We start from the raw sequence: 22,398 nt of genomic DNA, 5'->3' as shown, positions 1-22,398 counted from the left end.
TTGAGACCGTTGTGGAGCCCAGGTCCAGGCCCTAGCTCCATTCCCGCAGCTCTCGGCCCCACCCTGCTTGCCAAAGTGACCACAGTCATCTAATTATGCTTAATACTCATTAAAGTCAAACTTTTGTCAATTGTCCCTATTACCTCAAAAGACTATTTCTCTACAAGGCCAGAAAAATGCCAAATAAGCCAGAGTTACTGGCCGTAACAACCCTCAGGGTGGTTATAGAGTTGCCATCAAATGTATGTGCTGGTAAACTGGTTGTTGTTATTATTAGGAAATGTACTCTTAAATAATTTAACCAACTTGCTCAGCAAAATGAAACCCAAAAAGAACTGACATGACAAATTTATAGTCTTCTGTGCAAACTGTGGTCTGGGACCAAGTTATTATTGTTAACAAAAGTAAAACTAAAACCAAACATAAACATTTTCATTACTTGAAATAAAATAGAAAAAAACTGAAACTTATTTTATTTCAGATAATTGCCATGGCATTTTCTCATTTTCATTTAGTTTAAGTTGAAGTAATAAAATATCTAACTTAATAAAAAACTTTATAACATAAAAAAAAATAATAATGACAAAAACACTCAATACAATTACCACAACTTTAACTAAAATTAAAATGAAAGCATAAAATCCAAATTTGATTATTTTATTTTTTTTCTGGACTGTCAATGTTAACTAATAATACATTTAAGTTCGATTGAAAGTGTTTTTCTTCAGGTTTAAACATTTAACATTACTCTAAAAGTGGGGTAGGACATTAACAATAAAAAAATCCAGTTATTTAATTTTGCATATTGTTATGCTTTTTTAAACAAGTCTTTATTCATGAAAATATGTTAATATATTTATATTTCAGGAATAGTGGTCCTTGCAAGAAAAGAAAATACAATCCACACTAAATTAATTACTTGTTCACTTGCAATGATAATAAAAATGGTTTGAGTCGACCACAATGTTTTGTTTTGTGAATTACAAGATTAATTTTAATATAATTATTAATTGTAATTTGAAGAGAATTAAATTGTCAATTAATATTATTATTTTTTAAGGATTACTAATTGCACAAAAGTAAACAAATGTACTGAACAACTTTGAGTACAGAATGTGAAACCAGTTGAGTCTCACTGGTCTAGAGTATGTTTAGGACTTAAGCCTGATGGACACGTCCTCTTTCTCCTCTTTATAGTTCAACGTCCTGTTTCACCTTCTCTTAGTCTGTCCGTCCCAGTTTCTCACTTCTGTTCCTGTCGTTCATTTTTTTCATTTGCATTTCTCTTCTTCCTCATCCCTTCATTCCTCCCCTTCATTCCCCTGAATGTGTCCATCCATCTCTGTCGTTCATCATCCATTTATTTGAGATGCGCACACACACAGTCAATGCTAATTCAATTTTAATTCATGACACATGGCCTGTACTGAAGTCAAATGCTCTTAGAATGGAACCCTCAGCTCAGACCCCTACTTCACTCTTTGTCTCTTTCTCTCTCTCTCTCTCTCTCTCTCTCTCTGTGTCCCTCTTTCCTTTCTGTCTGTCTAACAGATTGTTTTAGAGATCCATTTAAAGCTCTAGACCTGGGTAAAAAACAAACAAACAAAGGAACGAAGTGAAAATGGTTTTGCTCTTTCAAAGCTCAGGAGACATAAATACTGTATGTTTCATATAAAGGGAAAGATCACCTTAATATAAAAATTCTGTCATCATTTGCTCACCTTCATGCAGCTCCAAACCTGTATGATGTTCTTTTTTCTGTTCACCAAATGTTTTTTGTGTTTGTGTTCCACAGAAGAAAGTCATACAGGTTTGAAACTACTTGAGAGTGAGTGGATAATGACAGAAATTTCATTTAAAAAATTTAAACTCTCTTTAAGTATCACATTAATCTCAGATGATTCTCTTACAATTTTATTGGAGCATCAAAATAGCCACAAAAAAAAACTGTTGACAGAATATAGATCTATAAAATAAATGTAGATAGAGCTCACATGATTTGATCTTGGAAGAATTTGATGAGTTTCCTTGCAGATATTGGCAAATTTAAGCACAGTTTGGAACATTAAGATCTCTTCTGAAACGCTTGAGGAGACTCGTCTGACATTACAAGTCTTATTCTCTGGAGGAAGATCTGAGTAGCAGGAGACTTTAGAAAAAGTTCCCATTTCCCCTCCGTGTCTAGAAAAAAGAATTGATTTCTTACATATATCTTACTTTGTGGTTATTCTTTGCTATGGGGATGGAACATACAAAGATGAAGGCAAAGTGGTAGGATTTGACTGAAGTGAAGTTTAGTATGTAGTCATCAGCATATTTGACACATATCTGGCGTGGCAATACATATAACCATATTGTGGGTCTTGAAAAGCAGGGATTGAGCAATCGCACCAGTAAAAGTCTGTGACTAAAAATTCAGTTCATTTTCCATGTATAGAGAAAAAGATTATTAATGGTGTACAATGAGCTCCAGAGATATTGATCAAAGGTATATGCTTCTGTTGAAACTTTGCATTCACTCATATTTATTTATTTATTTATTTATCAGGATTCTTTGATGAATAGAAAATTAAAAAAAAAAAACAGCATTCATTTGAAAATGTGTAACATAAATGTCTTTATTGTCACTTTTGATCAATTTAATACATACTCAAAATGCAAGATGGCCGCAAATGCAGGTGTTTGCGCACAACGCCTTGCAACAACGCCTAGCAACAAAGCCTAAAATCAAAGAAATACGCCTTTAAACTTTGTTTAAGGTGTCACTGCACTATCAATAAGGCTATTATTCAAAATAAATAAATAAATCGATTGTTTAATAATGCCGAGAAAAGTGGGACAGAAAGGACACCATCTGTCAGCTACCACGCCGCCACCAAAGAACATCAGCTCGGATGAGGAGGGCGCCGATGTATGCAACAATATATGCGGAAATTTGTGCAAGCGCAAATAAATAAATAAATAAATAAATAATACATCACTGCTGAATTTTTTTCTTCCTTTAAATAATGTTTTACAGATTTTGCTAAAAATTCAAATATGTTATTTATACACAGAACCAATGAATTTAAAATCAACAGTTTTATATTGTACCATCCTTAGCAATGTTTCACTCATTCCCCTATAAAAACATATTAAGTATTTTATATACTTTTTATCTTTTTGTACTTTCATTTATGATTAAGCTTTGAATTAAAGGTTGTGATTTATCTCGGAGCTGGGGGTGGTTTTATTCATGGCCTAGAACTCTTTATTGAAGAGTTTTATAAAATCCCTATGGAGAAAATCAATTGGAAAACACTTCTGGAACCAAGGCTACTGACAAAATGGGCGGTTACTGTTGCGCTCGATATGCCCAACAGAGCTTAATCAACACATTAAAGATAGCCTCATACTGCAGGACAGACAGTGGCTAGGCAATAACAACACGTATGTGGTACATAGACACTAATATATATATATATATATATATATATATATATATATATATATATATATATATATATATATATATATATATATAAATAATTACTGCAACCTACTTATTCACATGTATGCATATCTATATTTTCAGTTGACATTAGCAGATGATTTCCACAGCATTTAGTATATCATTAACGTGATAATTCCGCATATGGATATTGCATATTGAGTTATACATAAAAACACAAACCAGCACATTCTCGCATCTGAAAGGCTATCCCATTTAGTCTGGAATTTATAGCTTGTGGATTTTACAGCCACAGGCTGCACAATGCTGTGAAATATTTGATGAAAATTCATTGATTTGTTAGTGTGAGTGATGACCAGCACCATGTTAACCATTCTAAAATGGCGGACGCATCAACATGTCTGGAGCGGTATGCGGCATCTTCGTATCTATGCGATCCCAAGAACTAATTCTTTATATTAAAAACAATTGAGCAATCAGTTAGATTATAAGATTTGCTTTCCAGGTGCATGATGGAAGGTCAACTGCCCACAGCTAATATAATAACATATATAATAGCATACAAGAATAAACAGACGTCCCTTCACACACACAAAGAAACAAGGCCCAAAAGACACATACATTCTCCCTCTTCATTGCTCAGAGGGGAGCTGTGTTCTGTAAACTTACTTGAACTTGCAATAAAGAAAGCGAGGAGGTGAAGGAAGGATGCAGAGGCGAGCGAGACAGCCATATCCTCATTGTTGTTCAGAAGAAAGGGGGTAATAAACAGTAAAGTGAGGACCAGTGAGTGTGTGTGTGACGCCAGTTCATCGCAGAGGTGACTGAGAAGAAAATCGAAAATGGCTAGACTGAACTGATATATTGAAAGGAATGAAATATTGTGTGTATTGAAAATCATATCTGCACCTTCTGTTTAATAAACAGACTCTCCTGGGTTGACTTAAAACTTCACATACTATCGACCAGCATCAGAAAGTGGCACTTTGTGTGTGTGTGTGCGCGTGTGAGTGAGTGAGTGAGAGTGAATTTATCTGTTGGATTAGTACAGTTCAGAAGGCTAAAACTTGCCATCAGTGCTGTGACAGTGAGCGACTGCATCGATACAGAGGGAGAGAAGAGGAAGGGAGAACGGCAGAAAGGAGTGAGATGTAGAGAATGAGCCGCAGAGAGGAGTTAAAGTGAGAGAGAGCAAGAGATTGGTTGGTTTCTAATTGCCTGTGGCAAATGGGCTTTGAAACGAGGGGAAGTGAGTGGAGGTGTGTGTGATTTACGTTCACACAAACACACACACTCTGCTGATGTGAGAGGAGCAGTGATGAGGTCGGCCTTGAGAGCAAGTAACAGCGGCTGAACTCTCCCCCACCGACACATATCAATTCCTTAGCAGATTTAAAACCAAACACACACTCTTTCTCTCTCCCGGCTGAAACACTGATTACGAGAAAGTTTGATTGATTAAAACCCTGCTCTGAACCCAGTGAATAGTAAACGTCTGTTTGGCTGCAGAGTGTAGAATCACATATTAATTTTATTGGGGTGGCATGTGGTACGTTTGCAGCCGCATACGTGTGTACGTGTGTGTGTGTGTGTGTGTGTGTGTGTGTGTGTGTGTGTGTGTGTGTGTGTGTGTGTGTGTGTGTGTGTGTGTGTGTGTGTGTGTGTGTGTGTGTGTGTGTGTGTGTGTGTGTGTGTGTGTGTGTGTGTGTGTGAGAGAGAGAGAGCCAGCGGCAGTGGCTCTATGATGCCTCTGAATTTAATAACCTTTCAATAATTTACCGCTGTAGAGGAGGAAAGAAAGGATGAGTGAAAAGAAAAAGAGAGAAAGAGTAACAAAATGAGTAGAGTGATTGACCAAATAATAAGATGGGAGATGCAAAATGGAGGACTAAATACTATCAGGGGAGTCATGCACCTGTTTTTTGAGGCTCTTGGCTCATCTTCATAGATAAGAAATGACAACAAAAACAAAAAATATGTAGGTTAAATGCCTAATATGGTTTAATAAGCTTTTTTTTTATGGAAAATGGAATCAAGAAAAATTAAAACAGACAAAAAATAAATAAATACAAATTGAAAATCCAGTAAAATTGAACTAAAAACTTGTACGTGCAGGTCGCACAAATGCGCATTTATTATTTTTGCAGTAATTAGTTTATCCACAAGGTGGCAACCGTGCCCTGGGGACGTTGATTTACAAGGTAGTCAAAGAAAAATGGCATAAACAGAACAGACAGGAAGGCATGCAAGCTACAGCGACGATGGAGGCCTACATAGACGAGATTGTACGAAGTGGTTAGGAAGTACCATCATTTGTACAAATCTAGCATGTAAGAATACTAAGATGTTTACATCGTGGCGAGAGACTACTCAAAACTGCACAAGCGTTGAACGTGTGTGTATGCGTACAAGTCAAATTAAGTATACATTACATTAGCGTACACGTAAAAAAAAAAAACACAAAGTATACCCAGGGCTTTAGTGGTGGAAATGTTTCAGTGAACCTTTCTGCAAGTCACTTTGTTACTCCAGTAGGTGGCGACAAATGGTGAGCTATTTAATCATTTTCTCAAGCGATTTATTCAAAACCCTCATTTATTCAGGAATGTAACAAGTGAGTGAGTCGCTAAATCATTAGGTGGGTTTAACTCAGGAAATAGGAAGTGAAGCTAAAAATTAAATTCGGATGTGCCTTGAAGCCTTCCTACCTTGGAATGCATCCTCCGAAGGCAGCACTTTTAAGCTTCTGGACGAAGCCAACGGCTCACTTGTTAATTTCTTGAAAGAATCAGTATTTTTTTTATCAAATCTCTTGAGTAAATGATTCAATGACTCACTTGTTTCATTCCTGAATGAATCAGTGTTTCTGAATGAATCTTGAGTAATAAGGTGTGTTCGACTTGATGCTGCGCTGTGCAGACCAATCGGCGAGAGCGTTTAAAGAGCAGACAGCTCCGTATGCTTTCGAATCTCTCTTGCAGCACTTTGATGTCATACACCGATTGGTCTGCACAGGGCGAACTCTCGTAATTACTCAAAGGCTGCCTGCTAAGTCATTGCCTGATAGGGCAACGAGGCAACAAGTCAGCTCCCTAAGCTTTCAGACGCAGCCACCGACTCACTCAAGAGATTCATTCAAAAACATGATTGATTCAAGAATGTAAGGGAGTCACTGAATCATTTACTCAAACAATTGATTCAAAATCATTTAATCAAGTATAATATTTTTGTAATGAATCATTTAGGAACGGAACACCTGTGTGTTGCTCGAAGATGCAAAGTGGTTTGGCTTTGTTTGAAGCAAAGTAGCTTAGACAAGGTAACTGCAATATTGCGTCTAAAATATTACTTAATATGAACATCTCTTTTAACTGTTGTACAAAATCACGCTGTTGGTCTAAGTATCAGCATGGCTGTGATTACCTGCATATCACGAATCACGTGATATTCAGAACACCAGCAGTCTTGTTCATGTGATAGGCCCTATTGCTTAACTGACTCAATGCAGAGGTCTGTATGCTAACTAAACACACTAACTTTTAGTCCACAGTCATCAGTGGATCTGCAGGTGTCCTTTATAGAACGCAGCATGTGTGTTTGTGTATTAACACACCTCACATGTGTTTTGTCAACTGTTCGCAGGACAGATGCTCTTCTTTAATTAAACGGATTGAGGGGGTTAATTAGAAGAAAAGAAAAGAACAACGAGGGAAGAGAAGAGAGCTGCTGTTTCTCCTGTGGTGCTGATTCAGCTCTGCCATCTCTCTCGCTCTCTCTCTCTCATTACAAATATGCTCTGTAGGCACAATTATTCTGCACATATGTAACTATAAGAAATGTGCATCTTACTCAAGTTCTACATGGAAAGGATGAGAATTTTAATTAATATGTGTCCAAAAACAAGCAATGGACAGTAATAATGGGATTTCTTGTTGTACTTGCAACATTTGATTAATGAAGCAAACTAAAACGCTTATATAGGCAGTTATGTTTCAGATGGTATTATTGGTTTTCTTGGCTTTTGTTCTCTATAGGCCTCTGTCTTTCTATCTCTCATAGTGACATTGATCTACCGAGTCTTGATCTTTCTCTAACCTGCTGCCCAGCTCAGCATCTTGCATCCTGGACCCACACAGCCCATACATACAGCCTGTACACACATATACAATCACGTAAATCTTGTATGTATGTTCTTTGAAATGTTAGCTAAATAGTTCCAATGATTTGCCCTTGTAGACAGAGGGGTTATACTCTGAGCTGAGAAGTGTGTGCCAGCCTATTTTAAATACTCCATAATTTGTTTTAATGATTTGAAATCTCCTACAGTGGAGTTAACGTTTCTTCTCTTCATCGCCCCCTCGTGGACACAATAACAACTGCAGATTCTCCATCAGTCTTCCACCTCTGACTTTACTGCCATCATTCCCGCACTGCAAAGAAGTATGTAATGAAAGACAAAAAAGGCCTTTTGTTTTAACTCTCATTTTGAACGGCTTCTTTTGTGTGCTTTGTCCTTGAAATACAAAACAGTAGATTTATGAAGGAAATCTGACAGGTTGCGTGGTCACAACGAAATGTGCTCGCAAACACACGCATTCAATTTTGGCTCATCCTTTATTTATTTTTTAATCTAGGCAATGGTCTCAAAGGTATAAGGGTATATTTTTGAATGATAAATCCTTTTGAAAATTTCAGAACAGGCCAATTTGACATGTCTTACTTTTAAATGTTAAACATTTATTTAATTAGTTTTTAAATTGATTAAAATATTTATTAGCAAAACAATGTTTATGGTAATATATACTTTTTCATTTTTGCTATTTCATTCATTGTTTTGTTTAATAGGTCTAGTTGTTTTACTGTTTGAATTGTGCTCAGGTAGCACTATTTAATTGTTGACATGAATGAAAATGATCTGCGAGGGATAGAATACATTGCGTTCAATTAATTGTTTTTTTCTAACAACATATCGATTGTTCAGCTGACGAAACGTCTGTCCGAAATAAATAAATAAAACATTTCAGTAGACAAAAACTCTATAAAACAGTTTTAAAGTTGTGAAAATCACATGATCTTTGACCTTTATACAGTGCGTGCCATAAAGAATGTTCTTTAACAGCCTCGTTTTCATTTGCCTTAAATTTAAAATGGCGTCTAACATGAATGTCTGTGCTGTAACAAACAACATGCCCTACTATTGGTCAGCATTGAATGAACTTTATAGCTTAGCCTACCTTTATTTGGCCATTAAAGGTGCCCAAGAATCAAAAATTTAATTTACCTCGGCATAGCTGAAAAACAAGAGTTCAGTACATGGAAAAGACATATGTTGAGTTTCAAACTCCATTGTTTCCTCCTTCTTATATAAATCTCATTTGTTTAAAAGACCGAATCTCAACATAACACTGACTGTTATGTAACAGTCGGGGTCATTAATATGTATGACCCCAGTATTTGCATATGCCAGGCCATGTTCAATGCATTACACAAGGGCAGCCAGTATTAACGTCTGGATCTGTGCACAGCAGAATCATCTGACTAGGTAAGCAAGCAAGGACAATAGCGAAAAATGGCAGATGGAGCAATAATAACTGACATGATCCATAATATCATGATATTTTTAGTGATATTTGTAAATTGTCTTTCTAAATGTTTCATTAACATGTTGCTAATGTACTGTTAAATGTGGTTAAAGTTTCCATCGTATTCGTGGAGACAAGAGCCATCGCTATTTTCACTTTTAAACACTTGCAGTCTGTATAATTCATAAACACAACTTCATTCTTTGTAAATCTCTCCAACAGTGTAGCATTAGCCCATTAGCCACAGAGCATATAGCCTCAAACTCATTCAGAATCAAATGTAAACATCCAAATAAATACTATACTCACAGGAATCGATGCATGCATGCAGCATGAATGGCGAACATCTTGTAAAGATCCATTTGAGGGTTATATTAGCTGTGTGAACTTTGTTTATGCACTGTATAACTGCACTTATAGTCGAGAGCTCGGGAAGGCAGGGAGCGAGAGATTTAAAGGGGCCGCGCAGCCTGAATCGGTGCATAGTTAATGATGCCCCAAAATATATAGGCAGTTAAAAAAATTAATTTGAAAAAAAATCTATGGGGTATTTTGAGCTGAAACTTCACAGACACATTCAGGGGACACCTTAGACTTATATTACATCTTTTGAAAAGACGTTCTACGGCACCTTTAAGACTGGAAACACTACAAAGATGAGTCCTGAACTCTGTGCCCACATATAGACATTTTCTTTCAAAATTAAACCAGTAAAAAGAGCGACGGCTTCCTGTTTTCCCTATTATGACTTGTGCAAACATTTTAAAGGTAGTTCACCAAACAGTTGACAACATTTAGTTGTGGTGCCCCACAACCTCGTTACATAAACATTCTTCAAAATATCTTTGTTCAGCAGAACAAAGAAATTTAGACAGTTTTTGGAACAAATCGAGGGTGAGTAGCCTAAATGATGACAGAATTTAAATTTTTGGGTGAACTATCCCTTTAAGAAGAGTCACATAACAGTGATGGCACTAAAAAGATGAGTCCTGAAGTTTGTGCCCACATATAGACATTTTCTTTCAAAATTAAACCAGTAAAAACTTTACTTTTTTCCCGTATGTTTCCTTTCCGTTTTGCACATGATGTATGTATGAATGAATGTGTGTGTGTAGAGGGGTGTGGCCAGATACTACACATTGCGCTTACACACCATAATTTGCATTTAAAAGTCAGAAATGAGACGGAGGAATAGAATGAGAGGAGTAAGGGAGTGAGTGATGATCAGAGACGAGTGTGAAGGGGGAGAAGCGTTAATGCAGCGTTTTGATCTTCATTTAATAATTGAATAATAATCTCCCAGGAGAAGTGACCTAGAACCGAAGAAAAGAAATTGATATTCATTTGCGCTTCTAAATACTGACACCTGCTGGTCAGTCGTTATTATGGCAACCTCCCTTCATTGAGAGGCCGCTGAGTTTCACTCCATCCTCTCTGCGTCTGCTAGTGTGACATTGACAAACGAGTGCAGTGAAGAAGGGACCGCGGTTGCGTTTTGAATTCTGACACTTGCACTGCAACTTTTCCTACCTGCAGTAAGACTCGTCCCGCGAGATCTGCATTCACTCCGCGCAAACGCTCCTCGTTGTTTATATACGTTGCTTTACGCGCGCTTTCATCAGACTCTGTCATGGAATGGTAAGACTCATTGTCAATACAGCTGTGCACTGGAGCGGTATAACAATATATTACTACAGGTCCCAACACAGCCATCACTCGTCTCTCCCTTCTTCATGCTCACCTTCATTCTATTTCACAGGCCCGAGGGAGCTTCCCCGAAATGCAAATGTCTGATACAAGCCTGCACTGATTCTGCCTGAACTTCAGCCGAAGAAAATGCATTCATCATTATGTGAAAACTTATTTGTCCTCCTTTAACCTTGAAGGAAAAGGAAAGACCTGTGTGTTTGTGTTTGCGTGTGTGTGTGTGTGTTTCATTTACAAAACAACTACCTGCTTTGCCCTGATATGCAATGATATACTGTAAATGTAGCTAGATAAATATTCTAAAAGTGAACAAGCTCCACTCAGATCACTGGATAATTTCCTGTATAGGAGAGGTCACAGGGGCAGAAAAGAACTCTTTTTTGCTTTTCATTTTGAAAGAATGTGAAATCAGCTGCACCCGACCTCTTGCCATTTTAAATCAGATGTGCTTGACTGATTCTAAATTTGAGGGCATTTCTAGTTGTTCTCACATTCAGCTTGGCTATTTATCTTACAAAAAAGCAGAGAGTTTTCATGGCAAAAGTTTAGAGATGATTTAGTAATTGGCGAACACGACTGAATGAATTCGAGGCGTGCATTTTCAATATGCAAATGCAGGTTATAAAGGTTTCTTGTCATCATGTTAGTGCATGTTATCACTTTGAGAAAACCAATGAAAATCAAAATGTTTACCGATAACTATGCTATATACCAAATATAATGCTGAAAATAATGATGTATGAACCATTTATGTTAAATATGGTTTGAAAAACTTTTTTTGGAAATTTGAGTAAGGATAAGTGTGGAATTTTGAAATGGAAAACATGTAGGAACCCTGTTGGTGATGATTGGTGACTGATCACAGCAGCACAAATACACTTTCCTTTATTAAATTATGTACATTTGCACTATATGTCAGAGCGCTGCCCACTATGGCTTTGACACATTCATGTTAATTTTATCCAAAATTGGTAATAGTTTTGCATTTGTTTATACTGTATGCGGAGTTGTCATGTTTTTTTTTTTTGCAAAGCTTGGTGGATGTATGTGTTAATGGATAAAGATGCAAAATATGTCCAGCATTATTTGAGCAATAATTGACTATAATTGTATATGTGTGTTTCTTTGTGTCATCAGACTTCGTAAGGAGGGCTACACGGTGCAGGTGAATGTCAATGACTATCTGGATATCTACTGTCCTCACTACAACAGCAGCCAGAGAGGCGTGGCCGAGCAGTACGTGCTCTACATGGTCAGTTATCGTGGTTACCGTACGTGTGACCCGCAGCTGGGCTTCAAACGCTGGGAGTGTAACCGTCCCCACGCCCCACATGCACCAATCAAATTCTCGGAAAAGTTCCAGCGCTACAGCGCCTTCTCACTCGGCTATGAGTTCCACGTTGGGCAGGAGTATTATTATATCTGTGAGTATATAGCGTGCTTTATTTCAGCTATACACAATTCCAGGTCTTTTGTTGGAAGCTATTTACATTACTGTATTATAGTATATGGATATCATGTCCATCAAAAAAAAATTAAAAATAAATAAAAAATTATATTCTGCTTCGAAAAAAGCATTACTACATTATTTTCATAACAATTAAGTATACCATCACCCTCCCCAAATTTTCATTATTATGTGAATATTAATTTAAATTTAAATTTGTTGCCCTGCCTTTAATATATGGTGAGTTCAAATAATAAAAGAAATCATTGTGTATATAAATATATAAATATATATATATGTCTTATTTACAAATTATATTATATATAAATTGGCTTATTTATTACTGTATGTGTAAGTGCATAATAATCCACACATATATACTATTATACACAATGCTAACACTATACACTACTATATCTGTAGGACCTTGTGCATGCGTTGTCATATAAGTTATTATTGACACAAGAGTACAAGCTTCTTTTTAGATACTAGATACTTATATATTATTATTTATTTAAAGCTTCTCTGTGTTCAATTTTATAGAGAATATTACAGAATATTACAGTTATGGAACCTAAGAAGTATTTCTGATGATTGACAGATGATTGAGATTGCGCTGTTTTCGTTTTAGCCACACCCACTCATCACCACGGCCGGAGCTGCCTGAGATTAAGAGTGTATGTCTGCTGCTCAACAGGTATTGACCTCTATCCATCTGTCTGTCCATCCATCCATCATTCCATCATCCATCAACTCATCATCTCATCCATCCATCCAGCTATTCTATTTTTCAGTCAATTGATCCACCTGTCCAGCCATTTATGAAGTGCACTCAATCCGCGTTTCTATAACTCTTTTATCTGTCTGAGGATTAAATCAATCTGTTTACAGAGACAGCACACTCTCTCCCTCTCTTTCCCCACTAGGTTTCATGTCTTAATGTTGTTGTTTGGCACTATACAGTGATTCCCAACCAGGGATATGATTACGATTACGATTTTGCTTTATTAAACCTACACATCACACCATTCAAAAGTTTTGGGTCTGTAAGATTTTTATTTATTTATTTATTATTTGTATTAAAGGTGCCATCGAATTAAATTGAATTTACCTCAGCATAGTTATATATATAGAATAACAAGAGTTCAGTACATGGAAATGACATACAGTGAGTCTCAAACTCCATTGTTTCCTCCTTCTTATATAAATCTTATTTGTTTAAAAGACCTCAGAAGAACAGGCGATTCTCAACATAACACTGACTGTTACGTAACAATCGGGGTGTACGCCCCCAATATTTGCATATGCCAGCCCATGTTCAAACATTAGACAAGGGCAGCCAGTATTAACATCTGGATGTGCACAGATGAATCATCAGATTAGGTAAGCAAGCAAGGACAACAGCGAAAAATGGCAGATGGAGCAATAATAACTGACATGATTCATGATAACATGATATTTTTAGTGATATTTGTAAATTGTCTTTCTTAATGTTTCGTTAGCATGTTGCTAATGTACTGTTAAATGTGGTTAAAGTTACCATCGTTTCTTACTGTATTCACAGAGACAAGAGCCGTCGTTATTTTCATTATTAAACAGTCTGTATAATTCATAAACACAACTTCATTCTTTATAAATCTCTCCAACAGTGTAGCATTAGCCGTTAGCCACGGAGCACAGCCTCAAACTCATTCAGAATCAAATGTAAACATCCAAATAAATACTGTACTTACGCGATTAGACATGCTGCATGACAAACACTTTGTAAAGATCCATTTTGAGGGTTATATTAGCTGTGTGAACTTTGTTTATGCAATGATAGAGTCGAGAGCTCAGGAAGGGGTGGAGAGCGTGCGATTTAAAGGGGCCGCAGCATGAATCGGCACATTTCTAATTATGACTCAAAATAGGCAGTTAAAAAAATTAATTAAAAAAAATCAACAGGATATTTTGAGCTGCAACTCCACAGACACATTCAGGGGACACCTTAGACTTATATTACATCTTGTAAAAAAATGTTCGATGGCACCTTTAAAAAGAAATGAATACTTTTATTCAGCAAGGATGCATTAAATTGATTAAAGTGACAGTAAAGAAGATGTTTATAATGCCACTAAATGTTTCTATTTCAAATAAATGCTGTTATTTTTAATGATCTTTTCATCAAAGAATCATGAAAAAAAAATGTATCACTGTTTCTACAAAAACGTTAATCAACACAACGGTTTTCAACATTAATAATCAGAAATGTTTGTTGAGCAGCAAATCAGCATATTAGAATGAACTCTGAAGGATTATGTGACATTGAAATACAAATTGCTGGAAATAAAAAATTTAAAATATAATGAAAAATAAAGTTTTAAGTTGTAATAATATTTCCCAAAATGACGGTTTTTACTTTATTTTTGATCAAGCAAATGCAATCTTGGTGAGCAGAAGAGATTTCTTTTTAAAAACATCAATTGTACCAATTGTATGAAAGTAGTGTATATAACAGAAATTGTAACTTATTAAAAGATTAAAAATAAAACCATATTACAAAGACCTGCACATGACATGCAGGAAGAATGTATAATAAAATATAACAAATTAAGAATTAGTTCCCTTGTTTTAGTTAAATAGTGGCCATGAATTAATATTTTTTTTAACTTTTTCATTTGTTCCCTTGTTTTAGTTAAAAAACAAGGACACGTTGCACTAATTTGTTCCCCCATTTTAATTCCGTTAGATTGTGGTCATAATTTTACTAAAATAAGGGAACAAATTGCTAATGTGGCCACGATATATATTATTGAAAAATGTGTTTAACTGATATTTTCAAGCTGAATGCAGTTAAAAAAAAAACATACATATAAGGCTAGAGTATAGAAGACAAAAACAAAGATTGGGAAACACTGCTCTAAACCATTCTATTGCTCCTCCTCTGTCATTTCTCCCCTCTCTCTCCCTCTTCTCTCTTGTTTCCAGGTGCTGTCAGGATTCATGTTCTCTCACAGTCAGTTTGCTGGCACTGAGTGTTATTTTAACCCCTCACCCTCTCTTTCTGTCAGTGTTCATGTTCATTAATAATATTCCAGCTCAGTGTATGAATGTGAGAGAGAGAGAAAGAGAGAGCATACTGTGTGCTGTCTTAACCTCTGCCCTCTTTCTTGGAGTCTCTGAGTTCTTGTGTCAAGATGAATCTGTTAGTCCTGCTCAGTCGGGTCTGAACTCCAGTGCCTTGAGTTCAAAGGGCTGAACCATGGCTGATGTATTTATAAGGATGTGGAAAACTACTAATGAGCTGATGAGTTTAGTCAGGTGTGTTAGATTAGAGAGATACATTTGCATTGATGGGGGACCTTTAAAACCAAGATTTGGATCCACTGAGCTAAAAAATAACTAAACAAAATGCAGTTGTTTTCCAGTGCATTTTTTAAAGTTGGATCAAATTTGATGGGTCATCTTAAAAAACACAGCACTTATAAGGGGACATTAATTACACAATTCTGTCATTAATTACTCACCCTCATGCCGTTCCAAACTCGTAAGACGTTCGTTCATCTTCGGAATGCAAATTAAGATATTTTTGATGAAATCTGAGAGATGTCAGTTCCTCCATCACATCATTTCAACAACCACTTTGACCAGTGGTCTCAAACTCAATTCCTGGAGGGCCACAGCTCTGCACAGTTTTGCTCCAACCCTAATCAAAAACACCTAATCCAGCTAATCACAGTCTTCAGGATTACTAGAAACTTCCAAGCAGGTGTGAGTTGGAGCTAAACTGTGAAAATAATTAAGTGCATCTTTGACGGTGCATTTGTTGTGGAAGCATAACAAATTATTAAGATATTATCTGACAAATTTTTACTTTGTTAAGCTGACAGAACATCTTTTTTATGTACTTGCTATTATAGAAACATTTTCGATTCAGATTTATTTGTAAATCAATTTGCAATAAATTGAAAATTTATTTCATATTCACAGTAAATGACAAATTGTCACTTTCTCTTAAGCTGGCAGAATTTTTTTCTACCCACTACTATAAAACATTTTCATTTCAAAATTATTTTGTATCAATTTCACACTAAATTGAAAAAAAAAAAATAATAATAATATTTTTTTTTCCACAATAAATTACATTTTTTCTTTGTTGAGCTGGCTGTATGTATTTTGTCTACCCACTAAGCATTTTCCAATAAATGTTAAAATAATATTGTTTCAAAAAAGATTTACAGAGAATAACCCAAACTATTCCTTGAAGACAAGGAAAGTAATGTTTTTGTTTGTTTGTTTGTTTGTTTTATCACAAAACTAAATGCAGGGTTAAAATTAATGGCAGTCAAAAGAATAAAATAATCACAATTAATCATGATTTTCTGTAAAAGTGTAAAAAAAAAAAAAATCAAATTCAATAAATCTATAAAAAAATAACATTAATTTTGATAGCCCTAAAAAATTCTATCACATTTTTCTTGGGTCCTCCGCTCCATGGAGAGATCCCAGTAAATCCCTTGACTGTTGACAGTTGTTAGACAAGTTATCGACTAGACCATTGTTTCATGATTCATAACCCATCCCTGTGATGCATGTAGCCTGAACTAGGGAACGCCAACTACCCCCTCCATCCAGTATTGTATGACCTGGAGGAGCTTACAAATAAATTCCCAAGTCCTTTGAGAGCATGTATAAGATCCTTCAGAGAGAGGGGAGAGTGTGTGTTCTGATTCTCCTTTCATGTCTTCCCAGCATCTGATTCAGATGATGAGCCCCAGCCCACAGAGCCAGACTACACTCTAAGACCTAACATCAAAATCGATGACCTCGGTGAGTTACGCACACACCAGACGGACCACACTGACACTTATACATATGCATATAAATCACTGACTAAGTTGACATTTACACCCAAGGTTTCTATGCCCAGATCTGTGGCATCCACACGCCTCTTTCTTAGTCACACAGCAAGCTCATAAATCATAAGTGTGGATGTCTGAGTGGATTTATTGTTATAAATCAAATTGGGTATGAAGTTATGAAATTAAATCCACTTCATGTCATTTGAATGTGTAATAAAAATGCATATGAGATCAACTCTAATTTGCTTTTCCTGTGCACCAAATAAACAGAGTAGTTATCTGCTAACACACAACTTATAGGCAATGACTGACACTAATGAAGGCACAAGCTAAAAGGCAAACGAAGCGTGAGCTGCTTGGCTATAGTTAGCTTGATTAGCGCTGAGGCTAGTGTTAGTGCTGATTAGCAGTGGCAGAACTAGCCCTCCAGTTCCCAGGCTTACAGTCGCATCCTGCACTTCATCACCACCGCGGTAACCTGACTCAAGGACAGCGACGACCGCACCATTTAAATGAGAGAAAAGAAATTGATTTGACTTCAAGTGTTTTTAAGGAATAAAGAGGCATCGATTTGTTCGTGTTTTTTTTTTTTTTTTTTTTTTTTTCCCGAGCGCGTGTTTTGAGACAGATGGATGTGGATGTGTTTTGGGTCGTCTCTGGGTCGGAGCCACCCAACGATTTCCAATAACTGGAATCTGAGTACCGGCCCTCTCCCGCTCGCTCCGATCGGGGGTTCAGTTTTCAAACAGGCCAGAGAGGGGAAGAGAACAACCGCAAGAGGCCAGCCGGGTCGCAGGAAGCCACACATCTCAGTACTGCTCCATACATCTGTGTCCAATAGACAAAAGAAACCCTCTCGTCCTTGCTCACTGCTGTCCCATTAGTATTGACCAACTTAAAGATCCAATGGAAATTATACATTTCTAAAGTGTACTTCTACAAACAAATCAAAAGATACTCACAAAACTGCCACATGAAACTCTAGAATGCTGCAAGTGCTTTTAAAGTAAAAGAAAAAAATACATAAGCACTTACTAATTTAAATAAAATTGGATTCTGAAAACATTAGAAACATAAATTCTCATTTGCAGGATTCTTAATGTCAGTTCTGTAAATCTGCTGGAGCAGTTAGTCCCATTAATGGCAGTAGGTTTCACAGTACGAAACAAATTTATATTAGTACGGAGCGACTCGCACAAACGCAGGCAATCACAAATACAGATGCAAGAAACACAAAGGCAACTTTTATTTGGCCTTTGGGGAATAATACAGTGCAAGAAGATGATGTGTGTGGCATTGTGCTCATACAATTCTCTCTATATGCTTTTTTTTAACAATAAAAACAAACCATTTCCTGCTTGTATTAAGGAATATTGGGTTAGATATCCTACACTAACAATGAACAATACTTTTACAGCATTTATTAATCTAAATTAGTGTTGATTTGATTATATACACTGCTGTTAAAGTATTAGTTCACTTCAGAATCCAAATTTCTCGATATTTCATCCAAGATGTTTATGTCTTTCTTCAGTCAAAAAGAAATTAAGGATTTTGAGGAAAACATTTCTGGATTTTTCTCCATATAGTGGACTTCAACTGCTACCAATGGGTTAAAGGTCCAAACTGCAGTTTCAATGCAGCTTCAAAGAGCTCTACACGATCCCAGACGAGGAATAAGGGTCGATTTATAATTTTCTAAAAAAAACACAAATGCTCATCTTGCACTGCTCTGCGATGCGCCACGCATTATGTTACTACGTTGGAAAGGTCGCGCATGACGTAGGCGGCGAAAAACATCTCATTTTATCTTCCAACTTCAAAATCATCCGACATCATTGTTTTACCTTTTTTTGTGTGTGTGTAAAGGCCGTTTGCCTTAGTCTTTGCACTTTTTAGACACTGGATCGGTACTTTCGCCTGCGTCACACATGCCCTTTGCAATGTAATTTCGTAATGTGTGGCGCAATGCAGAGCAGTGCAAGACGAGCATTTGTGGTTAAAAAGTATATAATCTTTATTTATTTGTTTTGGAAAATGATGATCGTTTCGGTAGATAAGACCCTTATTTCTCATCTGGGATCGTGCAAAGCTCATTGAAGCTGCATTGAAACTGCAATTTGGACCTTCAACCCATTGGTAGCAGTTTAAGTCCACTATAAGGAGAATAATCCTGGAATGTTTTCCTCAAAAGCTTTAATTTCTATTTGACTGAAGAAAGAAAGACAAAGACATGGGGGCGAGTAAATTATCAGGAAATTTGAGTTTTCACCACATGGACTCATTGTGTCATTGTGTTCAGGTGTTTGTCTCATTATCTTCTCAGTATTTAATTTCAGTTCTGTTTGTGTTCATTGTCGGGTCTAGTTTATGTTGGCGTCAGTTGTATGTGAGTTGTGTTGCTGCCGCTGTTGGATTACTCTGTGGATTATTAAAGACTGTTATTCTTCATCTTCGTCGTTTGTTTGTCTCACCACACAACCCCATAACAATTGCAAGGCTAATAATATACTGATTTGGTGCTCAAGAAACATTTATTCTTCTTCTTATTCATTTATTTATCACAGTTGAAAACTGTTCAGCTTAATATTTTTGTGGAAACCATGATAATTTTTTTTTTTTCAGGATTCTTTGATGAATAGAAAGGTCAAAAGAACAGCATTTATGTGAAATAGAATTTTTTTTTAAAGGGGTTGTTCATAATGATTTCACTTTTTTAACTCTAGTTAGTGTGTAATGTTGCTGTTAGAGCACAAACAACAAACACAAAGTTACAACACTCAAAATTCAAAGAAAAGAATTCTTTCTTTTAAAGAATTCTCTGTTTAAGGACTACAACAAACGGCTGGTAGGGACTACAACAAGCTTCTTCCTGGGTTGGTGACATCATAACCCTAAAATTTACATAAACCCTGCCCCCGAGAACACGCAACAAAGGGGTGAGGCCATGTTATTACAATACAGTACATAACACAAATGCAATAGCATGTCATAAAAGCAAGATGCCATAACTGTAATTAAACTAAACTACCTGTTCTGTCTTCATGCAGCATTTATTCACAGCTCTGTAGGATCTTACAACAGTTCCCACATGAGCGATTTATTGATTTTCATGACAGATTATGCTACATAAATTCATCAACTAACCATTCATAAGTGTCCTGTTGCATTCTACATGTTGTCACTATTTCTTGAGTCTCTCCATGTCCGACTTCGGTTTGAACATAAAAGGCAGAACAGTTTCTAACATTTTCAGTGCTTAGAAGCAGCAGCTCATTTGCATTTAAAGGGACACACAAAAATTGAGCATTTTTGCTCACCTTCAAAAAGTGACAAAAAAATGTAACATGCTATAAAATATTATCTGTGGAGTATTTGGGGCTAAAACTTCACATACACACTTTGGGGACATCAGAGACTATTTTTCTATTACATATATTTATTTTACATCTGTAAAAATGGCATTATACCACCCCTTTAACAATATAAAAATCCTAACATTCACTTTTGATCAATTTAATGCATCTTTCTTTGCTGAATAATAGTAGGCCTATTCATTTCTTTTAAAAATCATATTGACCCCCAAATCAAATTTTTAACATTATATGTTGTAGAAATTAACATCAGCTAATGTATTATAAACAAACGTGAATTAACAATGAACATCAGTTAATCATAGATGCTGTTCATTGTTATGTCTTGATACCTAATGCACTTAACCATTTGAACCTTATTGTAAAGTGTTACTGCAATATTATATATGATGCAAAGTTCTTTGCTCCGTAATGTAAGATTTGACTTCCCGTTCAGGTCACTGATAGGACAAGCTCATCAGATATCTCTGTAATCCATTCTTCAAATGAAAAACAACTTCACACTTTCATCTGATCAGCTGATTAAGTCAGATGACACAACAAAGTACAAATTCAAGCAAACTAACAAGCTAGAGGCGTCTGTTCTTCCAGATCATGTGATTGTATCTGGCCTGAGTTGTGAATGTTGGCACAGTGTTAAATTTCAGCAGGTAAACAACATGTCCCAGAACATCCCACACAGCTCTTCTCTCCTGCCTGGCATCCAACGACTCCTGTCAATCAAACATTGTCTTGCCATAGTGGTTAAAATGCACTTTATTTGCACAGTACCTTATAAACTTTTAAATGAAGAAAATATGATTTAACACAAAAAATACAGACTATTAAAAACAATTCAAAAAATATTAATAATATTAAGTCTTGTTAAATTCTGTTGTAATTAAAATGTTATCTGCGTAAAAAGGTGATAAAAGACCCCAGATGTGTCTGGAAAAACTGTCGCATCTTTTGTCTGTGTGCAATAACAGCATATTATTCTGTCAACAACACACTCACATAATGTGTGCGTGTCTGGAGATGTTTTTTTTTTTTTGTCAGCCAATTTGCGTCACCCTCTGTTCCTTTTGACCTATAAGTGAAGACGTGTGTTTATGAACTTGTCTATCACAAAGTCCCTGATCTGGAAGACACCTACTCGCAGTCGCAGACACCAACAAACCGGTTATGTTAGATGTTCATCTCCGGCGATGATGTAGCAAAATTCCATAGATTATTTTGGCACATCTGACACTCCTCTTGTAGCTGATAATAGTATACATTTATGTTTTTGTTGTGTTCACAATGAAGCCTGTCTACTACAGACATCTTCAGTACATACCTGCCTGAGTCAACATGTTTTATTTTTAACTCCTTCCCTTAGGCCTCTGCTGGTCAGAGAGTTTTCTATACCTTAGTGAGTCACGCAACAATGGTGTCTAGACCTCAGCTGGTAATTTTAATCTGTCTGTCTCTCTCTAGATGACTATGATAATCCCGAGGTCCCTAAGTTGGAGAAGAGCATCAGCGGTAGCAGTCCATCCAGAGATCGCCTTCTCCTAACCGTGGCATCACTTTTCTTCATCGCCCTCTCGGTCTCCTAGCATCCACCTCCTGTCCGTCACAACACCAACGAGGCCTTGGGGGGGAAAGGAAGGATCCAGGGCCGATAAGTTTGCAGATAAAAACTTGGAAAGGAACAGAAAATAAATGAATTACTTGATGCTGCAACAGCTTACGAAGTGTCAAGCACCAGCCCACAATTCAACAGTTGTTTCATGTCTTAAAACGGCGACACAATTTGCATGTCGCGCAGACGATGCTAATACATATTTGAACACCATAATGAGAACTATGCCATTTCAGTTTCAATAGTGCAGATTTTATGTGTGTGTTTATGTGTTTGTGCGGCGGCTTCGGTGCTTGGGGGCGGAGCGCGTCTTTTCTTCGCTCTGAAGGTTTGATGGCTCCATTATCTTTGAATTGGCAGGTTAAGAGTTTAAAAGCGTCTCAGATTCTG

General features: G+C 36.5%; 1 protein-coding gene across 1 annotated transcript in view; it reads left to right on the top strand.

Moving 5' to 3' along the window:
- efna3b (ephrin-A3b) overlaps nucleotides 1–22,047 on the top strand; it is a 71,918-nt gene extending 49,871 nt beyond the window's left edge. Inside the window, exons 2-5 of the mRNA XM_067396017.1 lie at nucleotides 11,878–12,164; nucleotides 12,819–12,884; nucleotides 16,919–16,996; nucleotides 21,861–22,047. Coding sequence (XP_067252118.1) covers nucleotides 11,878–12,164; nucleotides 12,819–12,884; nucleotides 16,919–16,996; nucleotides 21,861–21,982 — 553 coding nt within the window. The 3' untranslated portion in view covers nucleotides 21,983–22,047. The remainder of the gene's footprint in view (nucleotides 1–11,877; nucleotides 12,165–12,818; nucleotides 12,885–16,918; nucleotides 16,997–21,860) is intronic.
- The last annotated feature ends 351 nt before the right edge of the window (nucleotides 22,048–22,398 follow it).

This window comes from Chanodichthys erythropterus, chromosome 2 (genome assembly GCF_024489055.1).
Source record: "Chanodichthys erythropterus isolate Z2021 chromosome 2, ASM2448905v1, whole genome shotgun sequence".
Taxonomy (NCBI): Eukaryota; Metazoa; Chordata; class Actinopteri; order Cypriniformes; family Xenocyprididae; genus Chanodichthys; species Chanodichthys erythropterus.
This window is presented reverse-complemented; position numbering and strand designations above follow the sequence as displayed.